The following is a 23,586-nucleotide window of genomic DNA, read 5'->3' on the forward strand; positions in this document are numbered from 1 at the left end:
AGCTGGAATTGCACATGGAGCCAGGAGCCAAACCCGCACACTTCAAGATGGAATGTAGGCATTCCAAGTACCTTCTTAAACAGTGTGCCAAACACCTGCCCCTCACCGTATTTTGTTTTAGATGTCTGAAATGAAATATACAGAACTACAAAAGAAAGCAGTTATACTAAAGAAGTTATCAAAATGTGCCCTACAATGAAAGGTATCCTTGTTATTCTGTGATGTTTGACAAATACATTCAGCCCATCGACTAACACTATAGACAAGATGTAAGAAACGGTTCTATCAATGCAAGAACTTCCCCAGTCTCTTTGTGGTCAATCCTTCCCTCAGCTTCCAATCGTGGTGATCACTGGTCTATCTTTTCTCCTATGAATTTTTTTCTGTTCTACAATGTCATCTTTTTGGTCAGTTTTCTTCTACTCTGTGTGTTGCACTTAAGATTCATCCAAGTTGTCTCATATAGCATCAGTAGTTCAATCCTTTTTGTTTCTGTGTGGTATTCCAGTATATCAATGTGCCAGAATCTGCTTGTCCGTTCATTCCCTGAAGGGCAGTTCCGTTACTTCCAGGCTTTTTGGTGATTAAGAATAAAGACCCTATAAGTATTCATATACAGATTTTTGTGTGTGTGAACACGAGTTTTCATTTCTCTTGGGTAAATAAGGATTGCTGCATCTATTTGCTTGAGATCTCCAAGTTTTAGCATATTCTTGAAAATGCACAACTATTTCTTTTAAATTCATAACAAAGGCCATATTCAAAGGTGAAAGTACTTTCTTCCCAGGAGATTTTTCCATGTGTTTCGATCAGTGAGAGGAATGGTTTGTTCACTAGCAAAGTCACTGTTCATAATAATTTCATTAGCACTTTAAAAAGTGTCTTGGCTGTCAATGTAGATGACACATATTCTTTTGGCTTACTTGACTCACCTGATGGACATTGTCCTACTACGGGAATGGAGTGACAGTCTTGCTGCAGATGAAGTCTTGGTGTGCTCTTGTTGGTCACTCTGCCAATACCAAGTAGGAGCCTGTGGTCTGATGCAGACGGAGGGGCTGACCACTCTGTCTTACAGGCTTTTCCTTGGAACAGGGGCAAGGGTGGAGGTGGCAGACTCCAGACTTCTTTAGAGAACTTGTGTTAATTCTGCTGTCACCAGTTAACCATATGAGCTATGAGCTGAGCAAGCCTTTTGTCTCTGTGGGCATCCGTTTTAGAGCTCACCCTAAGGCAAGATGAATAAAGTGCTCAAGGTGCAGAAGTACAGAAGGCACTCACCTTGGGGCTGGCCCTGCACCTTCATAATACTGTGAGCACCGGTTCCTTAAGTGCTGCCCCCCAGGGCTTCACTTGCCCAAGTTCAGGTTGTAGTCATCTATATAGTAAGGAGGTAGGTTCCATAATCCTAGCATTAACTTTTTATGACCCAAACTAATGCTTAGGACAACACACAACCAAAATAAGATTTAAATGTATTCAGTTGATTTTGGATAAGAGCCATGCTTGATAATGGAGACCAAAAATACATTTTTCTTTTAACAGAAGGGCATACTGCCTTTTCCCTCCACTTCAGAAAGGCTATATGAATGTTCTCCAGCCACCCTGTAACCTCAGTTCTATCCATGGTCCTCAGCTCACTGGTTACAGTACTTTTCTGTGGTGCATAACCCAGATCATTCCTTCTCTTGCCCTACGATGATAGATTCCCACGTGCAGTCTAAGAATTCTCAAAATGTCTGTATTTGTGGGTTGATGTGGGTCAGAGATATTAAGAAGTACACTAGCTACATACACCCTTAGGAGTGATACTTGTTTTATTCTGAATTTGAAATAATGAGGAAAGATGGTATTAAAATATTTGTAAAAAGCTAATTTGTGATATTATGGTAGATTGCTTTTTTATTTGGCCATTCAATAACAAGATCAAGTCTTTAAGCTATAAAATTGTAATTACTGTAGTGTGTACCTTCAGGAGAGAGTCTAGAAGTAGAATTGCTGGGTCCAAGGGTAAATGGGCCTATGTAATTTTCTAGGTATCGCCAAAGTCCCCCTCCAAAGAGAATGAGCCCTTTGCTTTCTGCTGGTGCTGTAGGAGAGTGCCTACACCACACAGATTCGTACCAGGCTATATTGGGCAACTAGGAGGATTTTTTTTTTTTTTTGCCATTTTGGTGGTTGAAAATAATATCTCATTATAATTTTAATTTACATTTCCCTCACTGTATAAACAAGCTTGAGCATCTTTTCATATGATTACAAGTCATTTTCATTTCTTTTTCTGTGAATTCTGTTTATTTCTTTAGCCTCTGTTTCTGCAAAGTTGATGGCTTTTTTCTTTTCTATATTTGAATCTCTATTTTAAGAAAATTCAGATTTGTTTGCCTTATTAGTATGACTCTTTATTTTCCATATGGAATGTGCCCTTTAACTTACATGTAGTATTTGTTTCTTATCACACATCTTTTAAAAATATAAAAAATGTATCTATCTTTATTCCTTATTTGCTGCTTCTGGATTTTGAGTAACATAGTAAGATTTCCCAACTCGCAGATTATGATGGATTTATCCATGTATTCTTCTGGTAGGTGCATGATTTCATTTAAAATTTGAGATACATTTGAAAACCTGATAATTACAAAGAACGATCCAATGTTATCATTCTCCAGCTGGACCAAAGCTGCTAATTTAAATTTTAATCTTTTCTCTGTATTTTGGAAATTATTCCTGTATCATATACTTGATTTCCATGTGCAATTGTTTCTACTTACATATTTCCTATTGTTTCACTGGCCTGCCAGTACCTCACTGTTTTAATCATAGAAGTTTTAGGACACGTTTTACTGTCTGATTAGGCTGGAATTCACTCATTGCTCCTTTTTCCATGTTTATAAATTTGGAGAGAGGGAGAGGGAAAGAGAGAGGAGAAAAAGAGGAAGAAAGAGAGAGAGAGAGAGAGAATCTCCCATTTTGCTGGTTCACTCCTGAAATGTCCCAGATATCAGGAAGTGACCCAGCCAAAGCCAGTAGGCAGGAATTCAGTTCAAGGCTCTCACGTAGGTGGCAGTGAACCAAACTCTTGAGCCGTTACCTGCTGCCTTCCATGGTGTGCATCAAGAGTGGAGCTGTGACTGCATCACAGACACGCGTATGTGGGATGAGGGCATGCAGTGACTTACCAGCTAGGCCAAATGCCTGTCCCACATGATTCCTTCGGAAGAAGAATAAAATGGGAAGCATCAGTCTGCTTGGTTTTAGAATTTGTTATATAGCCATGGAAATCAAGACAGCATGGAATAGTATTGGCAAAGGGAGGCACACAGATGAAGGGAACAGAGTAGAGATCCAAGAAATAGCTCCTCACAAATACGGCTAACTGATTTTTGACAAAGGAGAAACAATAATTCAGGGCAGAAGGACATCCTTTTAACAAATGGTGCTGGAACAATTGGACAGACATAGGCAAAAAAAAAAAAAAAAAGGAAAAAATCTTAACCTAAACTCACATCCTATCTACAAATTAAATCAAGTGGATCACAAATTTAAATAGAAAACATAAAAAGTCTTCTAAAGGAAAACATAGGAGAAACTCTTCAGGACACATGGCAAGAAAAAAACATCCTATACACCCCAAAAGCATGACTGTAAAAGGAAATAGTGTTAAAATGGGCTTCATTAGAATGAAACATTTGTCTGCAATTGGCCCTGTTAAAAGATTAGAAAGACAGACTACATACTCCGAGAAATAATCTGCAAAGCTGAGATCTCACAAAGGACTCATGCTTAGACTACAGATGCTGTTTGGGTTATGATGTTACCTCTGGATAAACCCATACATCATAAGTTGAAAATACCATGTTGAAAATGCATTTAATTTATTTACCCTACAGAACAGCCTAGCTCATCCTTGCCTGTCTTAAACATGCTCCAAACACCTATGTGAGCTGTCAGTTGAACAAAAACACAAGTCCTGGCCGGTGCCGCGGCTCAATAGGCTAATCCTCCACCTGCGGTGTGGGCACACCGGGTTCTAGTCCTGGTCAGGGTGCTGGATTCTGTCCCAGTTGCCCCTCTTCCAGGCCAGCTCTCTGCTATGGCCCTGGAGTGCAGGGGAGGATGGCCCAGGTCCTTGGGCCCTGCACCTGCATAGGAGACCAGGAAGGCCGCCTGGCTCCTGGCTTCAGGTCAGCGCGATGCGCTGGCTGCATCGCACCGACCGCGGCGGCCATTGGAGGGTGAACCAACGGCAAAGGCGGCCATTGGAGGGTGAACCAACGGCAAAGGGAGGACCTTTCTCTCTGTCTCTCTCACTGTCCACTCTGCCTGTCCAAAAAAAAAAAAAAAAAAAAAAACAAACCACAAGTCCTGTTTTATCATACAGTGTTGAGTATCTCATGTAACAGACACAGATGGACATTTTATAGACATGATGGGATGGGAAAACACAACATGGGGGCGTGATTACTGTGTCTATACTTAGTTTATAAATATGCTCCATTAGTTTTCTATTCCTGCCAAAACAAACTTAAGAAACTCAAATGCCGCAGACTTACTCTCTTGACATCTTAGTGTTCATGGGTCCAGAGTGGTCACACAGGCCAACACAGTGAATGGTCACACAGACTACAAGAAATGGCAGTAGGGCTCTTTCTGGAGACTCTAGGTAAGAATTATTTCCTTGACTTTTCCAACAGGAAGTACCTGTCTTCCTTGGATTATGACTCCATTCAGCCATCTTCAATGCCAATAATGTCATCTCTCTCCAACCCGTGTTTTCTCCCTAGTCTCTCTCTCTCTCTCTCTCTCTCTCACACACACACACACACACACCCACCCACCCACCATACTCAGAAAAGATTCTTTGCTTCTGAGGACTCAAGCATTAAGAAATGGATTATCCAGGATAATATGCTTACCAAGGTTTTTAATTATTTTTGAAACGAATTTTATTGATTTGTTTGATAAGCAAAGTGGCAGAGAGAGAGAGAGAGAGAGAGAGAGATCTTCCATCCATTGGTTTACTCCCAACATGGCCACAACTGCTTGGGCTAGGAGGGGCTAGGCTGAGGACAGGAGCCTGTAACTTCATCCAGGTCTCCCACATGGGGGAAAGGGGGAGCTGGATCAGAAGCGGGACAACCGGACTGGCACCAACACTCCAATATGGGATGCTGACATCACAGGTGGCAGCTTAACCCACTGTGCTGCCACTACGTAGGCCCCAAGGTCTTTAACCTTGAAATCACATGTACAAGGTCACTCTTGCTAGCTAAGGAATGTTCAAAGCAGTTTATTTGTGATAACCAAATATTGGAAAGGGCCCAAATGCCCTTTGGCGGGTGAATAGCTAAACCATGCTACACTCACACCATGCAATACTATGCAGTAATGAAAAGGGGACAGGCTGTGCATAGATCTCAAGGGCACTATGGCTAGTGGAAAAAGTTAATCTGAAAAGGTCATTGCCGGCCTGTGCTGTGGCATAGTAGGTTAAGCCTCTGCCTGTGCACCAGCATCCCAGATGGGCACTGGTTCGTGACCCGGCTGCTCTACTTCCCATCCGGCTCTTTGCCATGGCTTAGGAAAGCAATGGAAGATGGCACAAGTCCTTGGGCCCCTGCATCCACGTGGGAGTTCAGAAGAAGCTCCTGGCTCCTGGCTTCAGATCGGCTCAGCTTCGGCCATTGTGTCCAAATGGGAAGTGAACCATCGGATGGAAGACCTCTCTCTGCCTCTCCTCTCTCTGTGTAACCCTTTGGAATAAATAAATAAATCTTTACAAAAATACACTTGGTTTCGTCCAGATTTTGATGTAAATTGACTAAGGTGGGGACTGGGAATGGACACTTATTAGAACTCTCCAGATAATTCAAGGGCAGAGCTGAGGCTGAGAGCTACATCTCTAATCCTTGTTATTCTAAGTGTCTTCTTTGGGCCAGCAGCAACAGCACATGACCTAGGAACTGCTACAGTCTCCAAATCCCAGGCCCTACCTCGGGCTTCCTGCATGAGAAGTGCATTTTCACAACATCCCTGGTTGATTCTTAGACACATGGGGGTTTGAGAAGTACTGCTCTCGAGCAGGGTTTAATGCTGAGGAGCAGAAAACAAGAACAAAAGGAAAATTTTCAGGTTTAGACAGCAACTGTAACGAGAGCCAAAGACAAGGCTGCTGATGAACAGGTGGTTCCTTTTGTCTGCATTGTCAAGATGAGCTCCCGCATTGATCAAATCATGGGCTAATTGCCGACCTTCCTCCCTGTGCCCGTGGCTACAGATGAACTCAGTGATGGGAGCCGGGTTAACTGGCTGCTCAAAACAGTTCTCATTCCCTTCCTGGAGTGTGGATGGGACATACTAATGAGCCTCATCTGTGCCCATCCTAACGCGGCCATGCTGGGATTTCTCCAGCAGTGTCTTGCCTGCATGGCTGAAGCTGTGTGGAGTCCATGGCACCGCAGCATATAAACCAGATTCATTAATCCAGTTGTGTGTAGCCGTTTATTTGTGTGAGCCGATCTTATTGCGGGCATGGTTAAGAAGGCATTAGGGTATAGAGATGAAGAGGGCCTCCTTGGAGAAACTTGATGGACTAGGGGGTCAGAGGCTCTGAGAGACACTTAATGCCCAGTGTGAGGAGAGTGGTGGAAACCCCAGAAGGAAAGCCCCAGGACCACATTCGGAGGAGGTTCACAGTCAGAGAAGGTGATTGTCAGGATCATGTCAAGTCATTCCTGTTAACTCCCCAGGCTGTGAGGATGAGAAAGGGCAAGGGGGCATTAAGCAGACAGGGGGAAGAGAGAGAGCAAAGTCAGGAGGCATGAAATTTCTGGAAATCTTGCTTCTCTTTTTTTATATTCGGGGTTTGTAAAAAAAAAAAAAAATTGGACCTAGAAGCTCAAATTGTTTTCTTTTGTGGAGAGTCAGGAGGGTGATTTATGCTTAATTTTGGGCTTGAAGCCCAAAATATTTCCAGTGTGGACAGAGACCCTAAAGGCTGCTACAGTCTGAACAGAAAAGCACAAAGCAAAAAGCAAATGAATGCACTGTTTTGAGTCTGGGGACTCCTGGCACATGGAGGTCTACTCAAGGTCACTTCTGATTTTTTCACCCAGGACAAGCAGTCAAACAACCTGCCCCTGGAGCCTTGTGACATAGGGATACACATGGAGGAGGCTGATAGCCAACAGGATGGAGAGTCCATGTCTCAGGAAGCAAACAGACCCAAAAGGCAAAAGGAGACCTTACAGGGACTAGACTCACTCTAGATGTCAGTCTCTGGAGCTCTGTATCAGAGATGGAGTCAGAGACATGGGTTCATATCAGAGCCTTGAAACCCAGCAACCATGAGAAAGAGAAAAAGTCTGAGTAAAACACCAAACACAAGGCCAAGTTTGATATAGGTGATCAACACCAATTCCCCTCCTGGCCACAGCTCCCTTTCCGTGCTAACGCTCTGGGAGCCAAACCCAGATTTCAGTGGTAACTAGCACTGTTTGCTTCTCTTTGACTTCTTGTCTTTAGTGAGAGCCTCTCTTACTGTTGGGTGAAGATCCATGGGACAGTCAACAAAAGCATTGAAATATCCCCCTCTCTTCCTTCCTTTCCTTCCTTGCTCCCTTCCACATTAAATGAACGCATTGCAGCTGTCTGCATTCTGAGGGCTGAAACACATTCAGAACGAATGCAAGGAATTAACATTCAAGGGATTATCTCCTTTCAACCCTCAACATAGCTCTATGAAGTAGGTAATAGCATACTATTCCCATTTTACAAGTTTAGAAACACTGAGGCATGTAATCTTGCCCAAGACCACTCAGCTCCCAAGTGTTGGAACTGATCTGTCCAAGTTTACCCTGGACTGGGCTGCTTTTAGTGGGGCTGTTTCTTATGCCTGTGGCTCAGTAGACACTGCAGAGACGTCTATATGACCTCAGATGCCCCAGTTGCCGTGGTGTCTGGGTCACCACCCGTGGAAACAGACTCCGATGATCTTGGAACAGTCCTGAGATGGGGAAATGTTGCCTTGGGTATGGGTTCTGTGACCTGAGACCAGATAGCCTAGGGCTGCCCGGAGAGGGTTCATGTGATGTGTCCATGTGTCTCATTTAGAGTGTGTGTTGTATCATGGGATCAACGCAGGACTCGGATCCAGGGAAGGGCACATGAGTCACAGCTGCAGAATGACTCCATTCTGTTGGATGCTAGCAGGCGAGTTAGCCTGAAAACAAGTTATGCTTACAGAAGGGTTGGATGAGTCCGTTGTGGACAGCCCTGAGTGTAGCGGGTCATTTCTTGTCCGTAATTACTCTGGCCTCTGTTGGGGATGGAAAATAAGGTTAATCCATTACAGTCTGTCCCTAGGGCCAAGACCCCCTTGGTTATTTCCGCTTTTAAAATCCCTTGTTTTATTCAAACGAATGCAATTATTGTTTTAAATTTGTAAATGAATATAATTAACAAAGAAATTCTAACTCAAGTACAGGATTACATTTATTTGGCATCTACTCCATTAATGTCTAGTGTTGAAAAACCATTGTTAATTGTGTGCGCACTGTTAATTAACTCAACATGTTTAATGGTTGTTTTCTTAAATAACTAGTAGGCCACATGTAAATGATCTTTCAAGCATTCACATTTCATTTTGTAGAAGAGTAAAGCACAGGACAGATTGCTCGACGCATTAGGTTGAACGCGGCCCATGGCTCCCTTGTGCTGTCTTAGGGAAATGGAAAACCCTCCTCACCACCTCAAGCGAATGCCCATACAAACCCAGAGGGGCCAACATTCCTACACTTGGAAATATTACCACATTGTCAAAAGAGCAGCAGATCTGCAATGTAAATTGTGAAACATATGTTGATTCCGTTTTTCCTGTAACAGTAAACTCAGCATTCTTTTAAGCTCAGAAACAAAAATCGTGACATCTAGCACTACCTGTACACGGGATGGGTGCTGGGGCAGTGCTGCCTGCAGTGTGGGCATCCCATATAGGTACCAGTTCATATCCTGGATGCTTCATTTCTGATCCAGCTCTCTGCTAGGGCCTGGGAAAGCAGTAGAAAGATGGCCCAAGTCCTTGGGCCCCTGTACCCGTGTGGGAGACCAGGAAGCTGCTCCTGGATCCTGGCTTTGGATTGGCACAGCTCCGGCCATTGAAGCCATCTGGGGAGTGAACCAGCAGATGGAAGAGCTCTCTCTGTCTGTCTCTGTCTGCCTCTGCCTCTGCCTCTTTGTAACTCTGCCTCTCAAGTATAGATACATCTTAAAAAAAATAAGGGGGGATGGGTGCCTTTTTCCATTTCACTCTCATAAAGGTCCTACAATTAATCTGTTTATCATCCCATTTTATATACCCAGGCAGGTAACATTCAGTTTCCCATGGTCACACACCTAGTGTAGTAGCCACTAGGGACACTTGGTGAACATTTCTTATTTCCTATTCATCTAAGTGGGATGGCCAGCAGTCTCCTTTTGTGGTCATAGCTTAAAACAACTAATTACCCAGGCTGAAACTGTGGTGCACAGAGTTAAGTTGCAACCTGTGGTGCCAGCATCCCATGTGGGAGCCGGTTTGTATACCAGCTGCTCCACTTCTGATCCAGCTCCCTGTTAATGCACCAGGGAAGGCAGCAGCAGATGACCCAAGTCCCTGGACCCCTGCGCCCACATGGGAGACTAGAAGAAGCTCCAGGCTCTTGGCTTCGGATTGGCCCAGCTCTGGCCGTTGTAGCCACTGGGGGAGTGAACCAGTGGATGAAAGGTGTCTCTCAGTCCCTCTCCTTCTCTTAAAAACATTACCCCACTTCTTGCTTGTTGAGCATCTGTCGGAGACAGAAGATTCATTCTTCAGCACACCTGGAAAACTCCTTCTGTAATCTTGCTTGGCATCATGTGTATTGAAACAGATGTTTTAGTCTGCTCAGGAGACAGGAGGGTGTGTTTTTGACTTTTGTGGTTTTTTTGTTTTGTTTTACTTATGATGCAGGGAGGCACCATGGTGAATCTAGAGGAAGGAAAGAGGGTGTGTGTGTGTGTGTGTGTGTGTGTCGAGAAAAAGATGAGCAAGTGCATGAGCAGGACCAAGTCAGAACTAGAGATGTGTAGAGCAGCACGTAAGAAAAGAACTGCACTACGATATGAGGGCTCTTGGAAAATGAATCTAATGAGAAAACTATGCATGGAAATAATAAAAGGTTCTGTAGCAAAACAAAAGAAACATCTAGGTATACTTGCAACAAAATATGCAAAATCTCTATGAGGATCACCACAAAGCTCCTAAAAAAGTCTCAAGGAAGAATTAAACCTTTGGAGACACATTCTATGGTCATGGATTGGAAGACTCATTCTAGCCCAGATAGCTGTATTTCTTCACTTGATAGACCAACGCAGTCTTAATCAAAATCCTATCAACAGGGCCAGTGCTGTGGCGTAGTGGGTGCTGGCATTCCATATAGGCGCTGCTTCAAGTCCTGGCTGCTCCTCTTCCAATCTAGCTCTCTACTATGGCCTGGGAAAGCAGTAGATGGTGGCCCAAGTGCTTGGGCCCCTACCATCTGTATGGGAGAATCAGATGAAGGTTGGGGCTCCTGGCTTCAGATCAGCACAGTTCCAGCTGTTGTGGCCAATTGGGGAGTGAACCAGCAGATGGAAGACCTCTTTCTCTCTCTCTCTCTCTCTCTCTCTCTGCCTCTCCTTCTCTGTGTAACTCTTTGAAATAAATCTTTAAAAAAAAATCCTATCAACATGTTTTACAATTACCAAACTGATTTTAAAATGTATGTGGGGATGAAGATACCCCGAAGATCCCACCTCCCATAATTGAAGATGAACATATTGGAGGATTGACGTGTCACAGCTTCACTAACTTAAGAGACAGCCAGTCATGGCATTGTGGGACTGGTGAGAGTCAGAATGGTAACCCCGGAAGAGACCTTCAGGAATACAGTTATCAGATCTTTGACAAGAAAGCAAAGTGATACAAAGGAGAAAATCTTAAGAAAGAGCACCAGGTTTGTGAAATCTCCATTCCAGGAGAGGGCAAAGGACTGTCACCAAAGGCAGGTGGCTTTCAATGGAGACGGATGCCTGCAGGTCACCCTGCACATGGCTGACCAGGGGAGGATGGTTCGAGGCCATAGGCACCAGGAAAGTCTCTAGGTGTGCGTTCCCATTAGTAACACTGTTTAGGGCATGCGCCTGGACAGGTGGATGCCTGCACATCTCTGAGTACACTGCGGTCCACCCAGGAAGCCAGGGCAGAGCAGGGAGCACAGGACAGGCTTGACCTGGACAGGGGCCTTCCCATCCACTTTGCCTGCCCTGTAGCAACCTTGCCTGCAAGCTCATCAGGCTCACATCTTCCCCCAGATAAGGAGCAGAAGAAGCAGGTGAAGACTCCAAAATATGGCCTTATGGTTCCCAGGAACAAGAGGACCAGCCTCGAGCACTGGAGAACAGGAGCAGGCTCAGGACTGGCCCATGGCTGTGGCTCCCCACCCTGGAGAGATGAGTCATCAGCACAGTAGCCACTTGTCACCCTCTATCTCGTCAGCTTCTGGCCTCAGTGTGATTCTGCAAAAAGCACCCTGTGGGGACCAGCGATTCTGAGCCCTTGGGGTCCTGCCACTGACACAGCCATGGCTCATTCAAGAACGGAGTACAGAGTGGTCAACTCCAAACCAGACTCAACAGCTAGAGAATCCTAGGCCTTCCAGACCCAGGGGAAAATGGCTATGACCTAACCTGCCCGATTGGGATGACCCAGGTGGCTTCTGATGAACAGGGCCTAGTCGCCTTTTGGAGGTCGTGTGGGTTGAGGAAGAGGCTACAAGTGTCAGGGACCCTTGGAGAACTGGGATGCTCTCTCTGCCCAAGGTAGGGTTCCAGACTCCTTCCCTGTGGAGCCTCCAGGCCAGGAGCCTCTGAGCCAGGAGTCTCTTCTCCCAACGTCAGGGGACACATTCTCCATGCTAATGACCCCTAGTGACAGCATGACCTGGAGAAGCTGAACCCACTGTGACAGCAGCCCAGGAGGCCTGAGCTGCTAGAGGGCATGTGGGCATCTGGCCAGCCAGGTGTGCCACCAGGACCACCTGGACATTCTGGGGCTGCCTCCACCCACTGGCATCCTGGTCTGTGGTCAGAAGTGCCCTGGGGTCCTCTTGCAGGCTCAGGCCATGAGATGCTGGATTGTGAGATGGGGCAGGGAGGAAAGAAGAGTGGGAACCTGGTGCCCACACACCCAGGACAGTGCACAGAGGTGATCATGGGCCTGGTCCCTTGGCTGGGCCCACACTCCTGAACTGTCCCAAAGACCACATGTACCCAGCCACTGCTGCTCCTCCAGTTTTCCCCTGGTCCACGCTGGGCACAGGTCAATCTCAGGAAGTGATGGAGCACCCCGAGCCGGGTCTCTGACTGCATCTGGAGGCTGTGGCACCTCCAGCCTCTTGCAAGGGACTCAGGGACCCTGTGTGGCAGCTCGGCTCCAGGGGTCACAAAATCAAAGGCATTCTGAAACAATTTAATACACAATCAACAAGGGGCAGAAGTTCCCGAGGGTTCCTTCACAAAGGCGGGAGGGGTATGTGGCAGCCCACAGGTGCCTGGGTTCATGTCCTATCTCATCTCCTGCTCTGAGGGTGCCCATAGCAACTGTGGCAGTGGACTGGCTCCTTGGCCGAGATGAGCCAGCGTGAGGCCACTCAGGGAGGGGGAGAGGAGCTCCAGAGAGGAGCCTTGTCAATTGGGGAGGCCACCAGGCATAGAGAAGCTAGATGCTGGCCGAGTTGAGCTAGGGTGAGGAAGCTCAGGGAGGGGTGAGGAGCTGCAGAGAGGAGCCTTGTCAGGCGGGAGGTGCTGGGCATAGAGAAGCTAGGCTTCTGGCCGAGTTGAGCTAGGATAAGGCCTCATGGTGAGGGAGTGGAGCTCCAGAGAGGAGCCTTGTCAATCAGGGAGGATGCCAGGCAAAGAGAAGCTAGATGCTGGCCGAGTTGAGCTAGGGTGAGGAAGCTCAGGGAGGGGGAGAGGAGCTCCAGAGAGGAGCCTTGTCCATCAGGGAGGCCGGCGGGCATAGAGAAGCTAGATGCTGGCCGAGTTGAGCTAGGGTGTGGAAGCTCAGGTGGGGGAGAGGAGCTCCAGAGAGGAGCCTTGTCAATCAGGGAGGATGCCGGGCAAAGAGAAGCTAGATGCTGGCCGAGTTGAGCTAGGGTGAGGCAGCTCAGGGAGGGAGAGAGGAGCTCCAGAGAGGAGCCTTGACCATCAGGGAGGCCGGCGGGCATAGACAAGCTAGCCTCCTTGGCCGAGATGAGCATGGGTGAAGCCTCAGGATGGGGGAGAGGAGCTCCAGAGAGGAGCCTTGTCCATCGGGGAGGCCGCTGTGCTCAGACAGCCTAAGCTTCTGGCCCGTCTGAGCTGGACACCTGGTGGGCTGTTCTTCCCCTCCAGGTGCCCACACACATCCAGCTCCTCCATGGAATGGGCAGCAAGGAGGCCTCGAGCCAGGGAGGGCACACAGGCCTGGTCTCCCAGTGCAGAGCTGGCTCCTGCAGGCTGCAGCCCGTGAGTGTCCCCAGAGTGCATGGGGCTCCCATGCAGGGAGGGCGTCTTCAGCCCTGCTCCCAGGGCTGGCACAGCCTGCATGGGCCCGGGATCCAGGGGCTCTGAGGCAGGTGGGGGAGGGGCCCTGAGACCCTGCTGGCCACCCAGCTCCAGGGGCCAGAAATCAGCGCCTTTGACAGGCGGGCTGAGATTTGGGAGGCCCCCCCATCGGGACAGGTCTCCCCTGCTCTGCAAGCTCTGTGGGGCCAAGAGGCCTGGGCCATGCAGAGACTCTGAGGACTTCACAGACAGGGCTGGGGACGAGGGCTCTGGGGAGGCACCCTCTTCACAGCCTCCCTCCTCGTCCTCTTCAAAAATTGTCTCGGGCAGGACGAATCTCAGGTCCCGAAGCAGCTTTGGCCAGGGAGACGCAGGACACTCAGCAGCCTGGTCTTCCTCCCCTTCCTCCTCCTCTTCGTCCTCTTCCTGCTTCTCCAGGCCGCTGTAGTACTCCTCGTCCTCAGAGTCGGAGTCATCTTGGAAGGTTACGTTGAGTTTGGTCAGGGAAGTCCAGCGCCGGAGGGGGCCTGGCTCGTCTAGCCAGGAGCACTGTGGGCCCGAGAGGTGGGCGGCGCCCCCTGACCCTGAGGCCCCCGTGGAGGAGCCCTGGCCGCGGGGCTGGGTGCTGCTCTCGCCACGACTGCCCTTCTCCTCCTTGGTGTGTTGCTTGGAGTCGGGCTGGACGGCAGATCCGAGAGGACCGGTCTCCCCGGGGACAGAAGCTGAAGCCCCCGCTGGCTCCTGGGGAGCTGCAGCAGCAGGGTGACAGCCTTTGCGCTCAACGATGGTCTTGATGGACACTGGTGGGGGAGCGCGCTCCTGAGAGCCAGGCGGCACCTGCAGGGCTGGGCTGCCATCTTCGGTTGGCTTATCTGGAAAAAAAACAGATGGGTTTAATTTCTCCACGGCCACCATCTGGCCTGCAGGGTGCCTGCCCTGACCTGACCCTTGGGGTCCCCATTACTCGGTGTGATGCTCAGGACACCTCCAGCCTGCTGGCCGCAGAAGGAATGGTGCATGCAGCCTGGGCCATGGGAATGACAGGGACACCTCTGGTTCTCCCCTCAAAGCCCACAGACTGGACAGGCCTTGAGCCCCCCACCTCACTCTCTCATCTCTGGAGACTGCTGGCACCATCTCAGGACCCCATTACCTACCCCACCTGAAATCCTGGGCCCTAACAGTGCATTGGCTGAGTTACCCGCATCTGAGTCCCTCCTCAATTGTAGGAAGGGAACTGAGCCTAAGATGATGGGGGTGAGAGCTGGGGGTGTGTGGCAGACATGGGGTCTGGCCAGGCCCTCGGGGACAGGGAATGTGGTTTCCAAAGAGGTGGCAGGGGTTCCCTGTGTCCTCTGCCCCTGGGCCACAGTCCCTTTCCCGGTGAAACTGGGCTGTCATTGCTTCTGTCTCACGAGCACCCAGGGGAGGCAGCACCTGGAAGCACAGTGGGGACTTCCCAGTGTCTGAACAGGCTGCCCCTGGGCCCCCACTGCCAGCCTCTAGAGCTGGGACAAAGCCATCTCTGCTCTGCATGGGGACCCAGGTGCTCAGGTCCTTGTCAGCAGGGGACAAGAACGGGGACCCCTCTGCACCAGAGCCCAGAGGCCACTGCTGCTCCGGGTCCTGCTGACTTCTGTTGGCCCAAGGCTAGGACTGCAGAGCCCACACTCAGCTGAACTTGGGTTCTGCCGTGGGGGCCCCCAGCGCCTGCCTCTGTGCCCACCCTGCTCACAGGAGTGGACTCGGCCCCCACTACTGGGTTCAGGGCACGTGGGCCTTCCAGGGGTCCTCAGATGGCTGAAGGAGATCCAGTGCCGGCTGGACCACCCCGCAGGAGGATCCAGGGAAGCTGCCCGAGGCCCCGCCAGGCCATGCTGTCAGAAGCTCCTGAAAGCAGAACTGCTGAGCCCAGGGAGGACAAGGAGGACTAGGAAGAGGTGAGTCCCTGGGTGGGGCTGCCAGGGCCTGGCACTCCCACTACTGACTCCCCCAAGGGAGCATGGGACGGGGCCGTGTGCTGGACTCACCTTCGGGAGGCAGGAGGCACTGCAGCTTCCCCAGCTCACGCATGGAGGCCCGCAGCTGCCTGATGACTGCATCCTCGCTCAGTGACCAGGCCTGCTTCAGGGTCACCTGCAGGAACTCCCGGATGTGGTCCCTGGACATCTTCATCAGGCGCTCTAGACATGGGGGTGGGTGTCAGGCTAGGAGGAGCCCTAGGCATGGCGCAGCCACCATGGCTGCTCCAACCCTTGTTTCTGCTGCAACCCCTGACCCTGGCCCTGTCCCCCACTTGCTGGCCCTGAGGCTCAGCCTCAGCTTGGACCACCCTCAGCAGGACAGGGCCTGCCTGGTCTGCACAGCAGGCTCCTTCCTGTGTCTGCTGGGCCTGGGGAAGCTCAGCTCTGCTCAGAGTCACAGGCCACCAGGTCAAGAGAGCCAGGCAGTGGGGAAGGAGCGCATGCAGGAACTCCTGGATGTGGTCCCGGGGCATCTTCAACATGGGCTCTGGACATGGGGGTGGGTGTCAGGCTGGGAGGCGCCATTTTTGGGGGTTGGGGATGAAACGGGATTCGCAATGCCCCCTAAGCTGGCCAAGAACTCAGAAAACTCGTCCCTCCCCTAGGTTCTGCTCACCCGGGCCAAGCATGGGACCCCCCCAACTCCTCCATCCCCAGCACCCAGGCCTCTGTGGGCCCTGAGGACTTACTTCGGTGGACCTTGAGGACGGTGTACACCATGCCGGTGAGTACGTGCGCGCCCTCAAGGATGTAAATGTCGAACATCCGAAGTGCCAGGGGGAACGGCACCTGGGGAACAGAGGCATTGGAGGACCCCGCGCGTCAGGGCCTCAGTAGGACCCACAGTGGGTGGGTGTGCAGTGTCATAGGGCATCCTGGCTGTGCCCTAGAAGCCCAGAGAGAAAGAGCACCAAGGCCTATCCAGGACCCTGGTGCCACGCGGACTGCTCTGCACACTTTGGAAGCCACCCTGGAGATGCCAGACAGCCCAGGGACCTGGGGGAGGGGTCAGCCCTTGGGCTGTGCTGAAACCAGCCTGTGGCACCCAGGGTCTATGGATCTGCTGCCTCTCACTGTAGGGCTCTGGCCTTTGCCAGGCTCTCAGGATGGGTCCTGGTGGGACCTGTCCCCTCCTTGCTGTCCCTGAGGCTCAGCCTCAGCTTGGACCACCCTCAGCAGAGCAGGGCCTGCCTGGTCTGCACAGCAGGCTCCCTCCTGTGTCTGTTGGGGCTGGGGGAGCTCAGAGTCAGAGGCCACCAGGTCAAGAGAGCCAGGTACTGGGGCAGGAGCTTCCCTGGGCAAGGGGTCCCTGGGGCACTTACCCCATCCAGGAAGCACTGGATGTACCAGTGGGCGGTGTAGTCCTCAAGGCACACACCCTCCTTCTCCTGAGAAGAGGCAGAGGGGGCTCAGGGCCCAGGGCCCAGGGCCCAGGGCCCAGGCCTGACTCCCTCTAATCTGAGCCCTGTGGCAGAGCCCCTGGGTGCAGGAAGCCCAGCAGCAGGTGCATCCCCCCTCCCAGCGATGCAGATTCCTGAAAGGACACAGGTCCCTCAGTCCACTCTACCCTGGGGACAGCATCTCCCTTCAATCTACACAAACTCTGGGGGAACAAGTGGTGGAAAACACACCAACACCCAAGCTGCCACAGACCCCAGTAACAAGGAAAGTCTTGGTGAGGACGTAGCCTCCCCTGGCCCAGGAAGCAGTCAGGACCCCTCTCTGTCCTCCGCTCCCTCAGCACAGAACCCCTGAGGGGAGAAAGGCGATGTTTACTTACCAGGTGTTTCTCCAGGGAGGGGAGCACGCGACGCATGATAGCTCCCAGGTGGTGCTGGAATCGCTCCAGTTTTGGGGAGTCCGGTGTGTAGAAATCTGAGTAATAGCAACCCCCCGGCCCTCACTTCAGAGTGTCTTCCCGGGAAGGCTGGAAAGTCAAAGGCTTGGGGCGGGTTCTTTCTGAACATGGAGGGTCAGGGGAAGCTCTAACAGGCAGGGGAGCCTCAGGGGAAGGGGGGGTACAGCTGACAGCCCAGGGCAGGCTGCCTAAGGTGACCTCTGGGCTGACTGCAGTCACACTGGGTGCCTCAGGGCCATCTGGACACTCAGGGTGAGGAGGGGTCACCCTAGAATGGATGCTCCTTCTGCAAGGGTGTGGCTCAGTGGGTGGGAGTCTGAGTAGAGATGTGAAGCAGTAAGGCCAGTAGAGACCTAAGGGTCATTTGTCAAAGACAAGGCACAGGACCTTTGTGTGATGGGAAGTGAGGGGTATGGCTTGGTATTGGGTCCTCTGCCGGCCCTGGCTTCTAAGAAAGCATTCTGAGGGAGACTGCCCTATGCAAGAAGCAGCCAGTGAGGGACAATGTCCCAGTCACTTGTCTGCATGCCCATCCCTGCACTTGCAGGACCACGCCCACCACACCCATCACCCACCATGCATCGCGTGCTGGCTGTCCCCCATGAGCTGGACTAGTGCCCAGAAAGCATCCTCTTCACTCAGCCACATCAGCAGCAGGGCTGCCACGTGGCTTAGGCCCTGGCTGTAGCCCAATTCCTGGAAGAACACAAAACACATCAGAGGGACCTCCCTGGCTGGGATGATCTCACGTGGCAAGGGTGACCTCTCCTGGGAGAGCTGAGCATTACCACCAGGCCCCACTGCTGCCCCTTGGGTGTCAGGATCTCTCAAAGTTCCTGGAGAGAATCCTGCAGGGTCTGAGCGCAGGCTGTGCAGGGTTAAGAAGAGGTATGAGCCCCACCCCAGATGTCAGGAAGGGGAAGACTGTTGTGGGAGTGCAGACTGCACACCCGTGATGGCCTCTGGAGCTCTCTGCTGCACAGGTGCCCTGCTGGGCCCCACTGCAGACGTGAGGAAGAAGCACCATAGTAAGGTCTGCCTGGGCCAGAACAGAGCCCAGCCCAGGAGAAGGCTTCCGTTCTGCCCCAGAACTTGAGGTTGGGGCCAAGGAGGCCATGAGCTTGAACTCTACCCCTCAGTCTCTGCCTTGTGGATTAGAGAGGCCCCCTCAACCCAGGCTAGGATTTCTGTGACCAGGGGCACCCTGCATGGACAGCTCTGGATATGACCTTGGAACGTTATCGCAGAATACTCACGGGGTTGTACATTGAGTATGCGAGGAGCACCTCAAATAAGGAGCGTTGTCTGGAAGAGAGAGGACAGAGGCTGTGCGTCCAGTGCTGCCGAGGCTCTCAGTGTGGCTCTGCCTAACAGAGCCTGACAGCCACACGCAGGGCCCTTGATACTCTGCTCATGAGCAGTCCACCGTGTGGGTGAGTGCTGCCTGCAGGGACATGCACATCTCCCAGGGTGCAGTCATGTGCAGTTTCGTTTCCCCAGGTGGGTGTTCATTGCAGAGGTGAGCGTCCCACTGTGGGAAGTGCAGTCCCGTGGGTCTAAGCCATGGAGAGTCAGCCTCCCATGCACGTTCATTCTGATAGGGAGCAGCTCCTGTGGCCTATCTGTTCCCCATGAGCCTCTGTGGCCAAACTCCCCACCTCCCCCAGCCCGTGGACACCACTGCCCTGTTGTGTGTCCTGGAGTTTGGCCTCTTGCAGACGTCCTGTGAGTGGATCATAGCACGTGTAGCCTTTGAGGGATGCTTCCTCTCTTAGCAGGATGCACCTGAGATGCATCCAGGTGAGCCCAGGGCCGAGCCTCGTCCTGCCTCTCACTGAATCCCGTTCTCGGATTCAGCTGTGACACGGGTTGCTTATCCGTTTCCCCACTGAGCATCGTGCAGGCTAGTCCTGCGTCCAGTGACTGTGAACACAACCCTGAATCTTGCGTGAGGGTTTTATGCACTCAGCTGTTCTGGTGGTTGTGTAAATGTGCATGTGTGCTGGGGGTTCATGTGGAAGGTGTGTGTCTCTCATTGTGAGAAATGGCCCTGGGTGCTGCTGGGGGCCTGGGCACTGTGCTCTGTTCCTGCAACGAACCGGAATTGCGCTCACCTCACGTTTTCCCCAGCACCCGGTGTTCAGTGGTCTTAGTTCCCCCATTCTCACAGCTGTGCGCTGGTGCCCCGTTGTGGTTTAGGTGCTAAGCATGTTTTCACGCGTTGAGTAGGAGAGTTGTGTGTGCCATCATGCAGGGGCCCTCCTGAGCCTTGGCCCATGTCAGGGCAGGGAACCCTCATTTGCTTTCTTATTATTGAGATTTACAAACTTCATTTTCTGTATTTTGCAAATACTGTCTCCCCTTGTGTTCCTTTTCATTTCATTCCCACCAAAGTGTCTTTGGGAAAGCAAACTGTTCAGTATAAATAGAAGGCCATGGATCCATTTTCTGTCCAAGAGGAATTATGCTTTAGGCTTGAGCCCACGTCTCTCCTAGGACCCCATGTGTCCCAGGACCCTTGCACCTCCCTCCCCCAGGGCCCCTCCAGCCCAGAGGCCTCACTTGGCTCCGTATCGCTCTCGAAACATGATGTGACTTCTGAACGTGCGTGCTACATCTTCATCGATCTGTTGGACTTGATCTGAGCACAACCTGGCCCGTTCCTTCATCTCCTGCAGGGCAGGGCCAAGGGGGAGGGGCCAGCCTCAGGACGAGCCAACCCCCACTGTCACACAAGCACCCCAAAGCCACATCAGCTCTTCTGGTTGGCAGGGAGAGTTCCCCTTGAGGGAAGCTCATTCCCCTGATCCACGGAGGGTCATGGGTTCCCCACTCACCTTAGTGTCCACGCCACCCCCAGTGCCCAGCAGAGGGGCCACTGTGGACCCGCTACAGTCAGCCTGAGGCCAGGGGCTCTGCCAATGTCCTTCTGTGCTACCTCTGCCTTCCCAGAGCAGGAGAGACTGAATCAGGCCTCCGAGCCTCCTCACTGGGCTCTCAGGCCCCACAGGACAGGAGTCAGCCTCACCCTGACCAGCCTTCAGGGCTGCCCCCTGCAGGAGAGCCCCAGCTCCATCAAGAGAGTGGACACCCTTCTTGGACTTGGAGCTGGCCCCAGGGGCAGCCCCCACTTGAAGACTTGGGCGAGGGCGGGGCTGGCGGCTCAGTTGCTCCTTGCTCCCTGATGTCAGCCAGGGAGGTGACAGTCAACCCAGGGCCAGCCCTCTGATGGATCAGCCCTCATTCCCAGAAGCAGTTGAGAGCTGACTCTGACCGATGGAACCAGCAGGCCAGGTGGGGGCTGGGTGAGCTGAGGCCAGGCCAGGCATGAGAAGGCCCAGGTGAGGGCAGGGCCCGGTGAGCATAAGAAACGCACAAGCAGGGTCAGGTGTGGGGAGGGCCGTTAGGGACAGAGCCAGCTGAGGGCCCTAGCACACAGGACTTCCACCTCATTCCAGGCCGTCTCTATCCATTCAGGACCCAGCACAATGGCACTGGGCAGTCCTGGGCCTAGAGGCAAGGCAGGACCCCAGGGATGAGGGCTGTGGCCCTGACCGGATCCTTGTGTCCAGGCCCATTTGTGTGTGGGGAGACATGGAGGAGGCTTCTGGGGAGACGTGGATGAGGCAGAGGGGAGGGCCGGGTGGGGGCCCCAACCAAATGACCACTCCTCCTTGGCATTACTTGTCCACCACACGGGAGCCTTGCGCTCCTGAGCAGGCCCGAGCGGGTCGGCCTGCCTCAGATTGCACGCAGAGCCATACCTCGAATTTGCCAGGGTTCTGGGCCTTCCTGGTATCCACGGAGAGCATCATGGCCCACACCTTGCCGCGCACCTGGGCAGGGATGCCTTTCTCAATTCTCCGGTGGAACTACAGGAGAGAGGAGGCGCTGGTGAGACCCGCCCCAGGCCCTCTGTGGGGGGGGAGCGTAGGGTGAGACAGCAGGAAGGGGAGCCCTGGGCTCTGTGCTGTGTCCCCAGATCTGCCTGGACCTGGGCCTCCTGACCCAACAGTGAGAGGAGGGCCGAGGGCTCAGTGCAGGCTCTGTGGTGCACTCACTGCCCACACAGGGCACCAGGAACTGTGCCTGCCCTGCATCTGGGAGTGGCCCCAGGGGAGACTGGATCTTCTACTGCGACAGTGTCCTGGGTGCAAGGGCATTGGGCTGAGATGACCTGTGTCCTTTCAGGGCAGGACAGTTGTGTCTGAGAGGCACAGTGATGGGTACCGTGCATCCCAACTCCACCCCCAGTGGTCCCCAGGGGCCCTCAGGTCCAGGTACCTTCTCACTGCTGCGGTACTTGGTGAAATTTCGCAGCATCTTGTTCCATTTTTGCAGTCGGCGGCCCTCCTGATGTTTATGCTGGGAATGGAGACAGGATGGTGTGAGCCCAGCAGTGTCCTCTGGAGAAGCCACGGATGCAGCTCAGGAGGCTGTGGACAACTCAGCTGGGAGGAGCCAGCAAAGGGGCAGACCACGGCACCCAGACCTTCCAACTAGGGGAGCCTCAGGGGCTTGGGCTCTGCCCACAGGACAAGCCATCCTCAAGCCAGTCCCATCTCATCCAGGAAAGTGGGTCACAGTGGCCCACAGGCGGGGACCTCAGAGCTGCAGGCCTGCTCTGGGGCATGTGGGCCTCAACAGATCTCCTGGGAACTGCTGTCCCTGGAGGACCATATGGCACTCCCCTAAGCACTGCCTATACCCACAGGCCTGCTAGTTCTGCCTCCTAGATGAAGAGTCCATGGCCAAGGTCAGCTTACCCATTGCACTGCCAGGCATCCATGCCTGGGCGGCTTCTGCTTACTGAAAGGCAAGAGAGACAACACCATGAGAATGGGCGCTGAACCACGCATGGTCCACTTCCCAGCAAGGCTGGGACAGGACCTGTGTCCTCCTCACCCTGCTGAGGTGCAGCCCAGGGCACAGAGAAGGGCAGGGAGGGGGCAGCCATGCTGCAGGCAGACACCCAGCAGGGGCTGTGACCGTGAGCATAGGGAGCCCAGGGCCAGGGAGGAGCCCTTGCTGCCAGTGCTGTGAGTGTGCAGCTGGGACTCGAAGCACCTGGGACCACCACACCTCCCTGGGTACCCCCCTGCCCACCCTCCTCCCTATGCACTGGCTGCCTGAGGTGCCTGCTCCCCACCTCACCCTCCTCAGCCCGGACCGTGGCCATCTCTCCACCACTCGGCTCCTGCTTTTTCTCCAGGTTCTGGCACAACATGGAGCCAGAACCCCCATCCCCGAGAGCTAAGGTGGCCGAGACGGCTCCATCCCTCTAGGTCACCGGAGCCCACCCTCCAGCCACGGGGCCTCCAAGTCTGTCTCTTGCCCTCAGGTCCCACTCCTCCCAGCACAGTGCCCTCCGCTGCAAACCCCTCTGTCCCGGTCTGTACTGGGGAAGCCTGCAGGCAGGTTCGGAGCCTTGAGGTCACATCCCTGGCCGTCCCTCAAGCCAGGCCTTTAAGCCTTTAGCTTGGCCCCTGAGACCCAGGTACCTCCTGGACAACTGCCACCTTCTAGGCTGGTGCCCCAACCCTGTGGCCACAGCTCTGGAATGCTGATGGCCCGGTTGTGTCCCCTAGGAGCAGGGCAAGACCCTCAAGCCACCCCCTCTACTTAGCATGAACAGAGGCCTCAGAGGCAGTGTGCCCCGTGCTTGCCCCATGTCCAGTTCTGTCCCTGCCTGCAGTTTGGATTCACTCACTGGGTCATCAGCTCTGGCCACACGCTGACCTGTGCCTGCAGTGTGACAACAGCTTGGATCAAGGAGGGGGCCTGGGGACAGGTGTGCTACCTAATGGTGGGGTTTCTGACCCTGGTCCCTCCCCTGGGTGGATCGGGGTGCAGAGGACTCACCGCAGGAAGCCAAGTTTGTCTGGGACAAGGGCTCCACTCTCGTTGTCCTCTTCTCCCAGGTGAAACTGGGGCCCTTTACGGGGACCCTGCAGGGGAGAGGGGACCCAGGTGAGAAGTCCGGGTCTCAGTCACTGAGGGAAGCTGAGCCACCCTCCCCACTGTGTCCCCAGGGAGGTGGGGTCTGGCTCTCACAGGCACAGTACTTGAGGCAGGGTCCTACCTCCTCTCCCAGCACCCTGG

General features: G+C 52.8%; 2 protein-coding genes and 1 pseudogene across 7 annotated transcripts in view; 2 read left to right on the forward strand and 1 right to left on the reverse strand.

The window, feature by feature from the left end:
• Window positions 1-6,869, forward strand: part of LOC149122095 (uncharacterized) — a 74,313-nt gene extending 67,444 nt beyond the window's left edge. The window contains exon 6 of one of the 6 annotated variants that reach the window (XR_016221055.1): window positions 5,583-6,869. The gene's annotated coding sequence lies outside the window, so the exon portion shown is untranslated. The remainder of the gene's footprint in view (window positions 1-5,582) is intronic. The other 5 variants (XR_016221054.1, XR_016221053.1, XR_016221049.1 and 2 more) reach the window with 5 other exon arrangements.
• A 5,671-nt stretch (window positions 6,870-12,540) lies between these two features.
• On the reverse strand, window positions 12,541-19,229 carry LOC138843250 (uncharacterized). The gene is made up of 7 exons (XM_070067844.2): window positions 18,741-19,229; window positions 18,060-18,180; window positions 17,407-17,501; window positions 16,949-17,014; window positions 16,316-16,415; window positions 15,633-15,785; window positions 12,541-14,474 (listed from the first exon to the last, which is right to left on the reverse strand). The coding sequence occupies exons 1-7, from the start codon at window positions 18,750-18,752 to the stop codon at window positions 13,327-13,329; spliced, it is 1,695 nt and encodes a 564-aa protein (XP_069923945.2). The 5' UTR covers window positions 18,753-19,229; the 3' UTR covers window positions 12,541-13,326.
• Window positions 14,488-23,586, forward strand: part of LOC149122096 (beta-microseminoprotein-like) — a 50,077-nt pseudogene continuing 40,978 nt past the window's right edge.

This window comes from Oryctolagus cuniculus, chromosome 15, assembly GCF_051225735.1.
Source record: "Oryctolagus cuniculus isolate XC-2025 breed Fujian yellow rabbit chromosome 15, ASM5122573v1, whole genome shotgun sequence".
In the NCBI taxonomy this organism is placed as follows: domain Eukaryota; kingdom Metazoa; phylum Chordata; class Mammalia; order Lagomorpha; family Leporidae; genus Oryctolagus; species Oryctolagus cuniculus.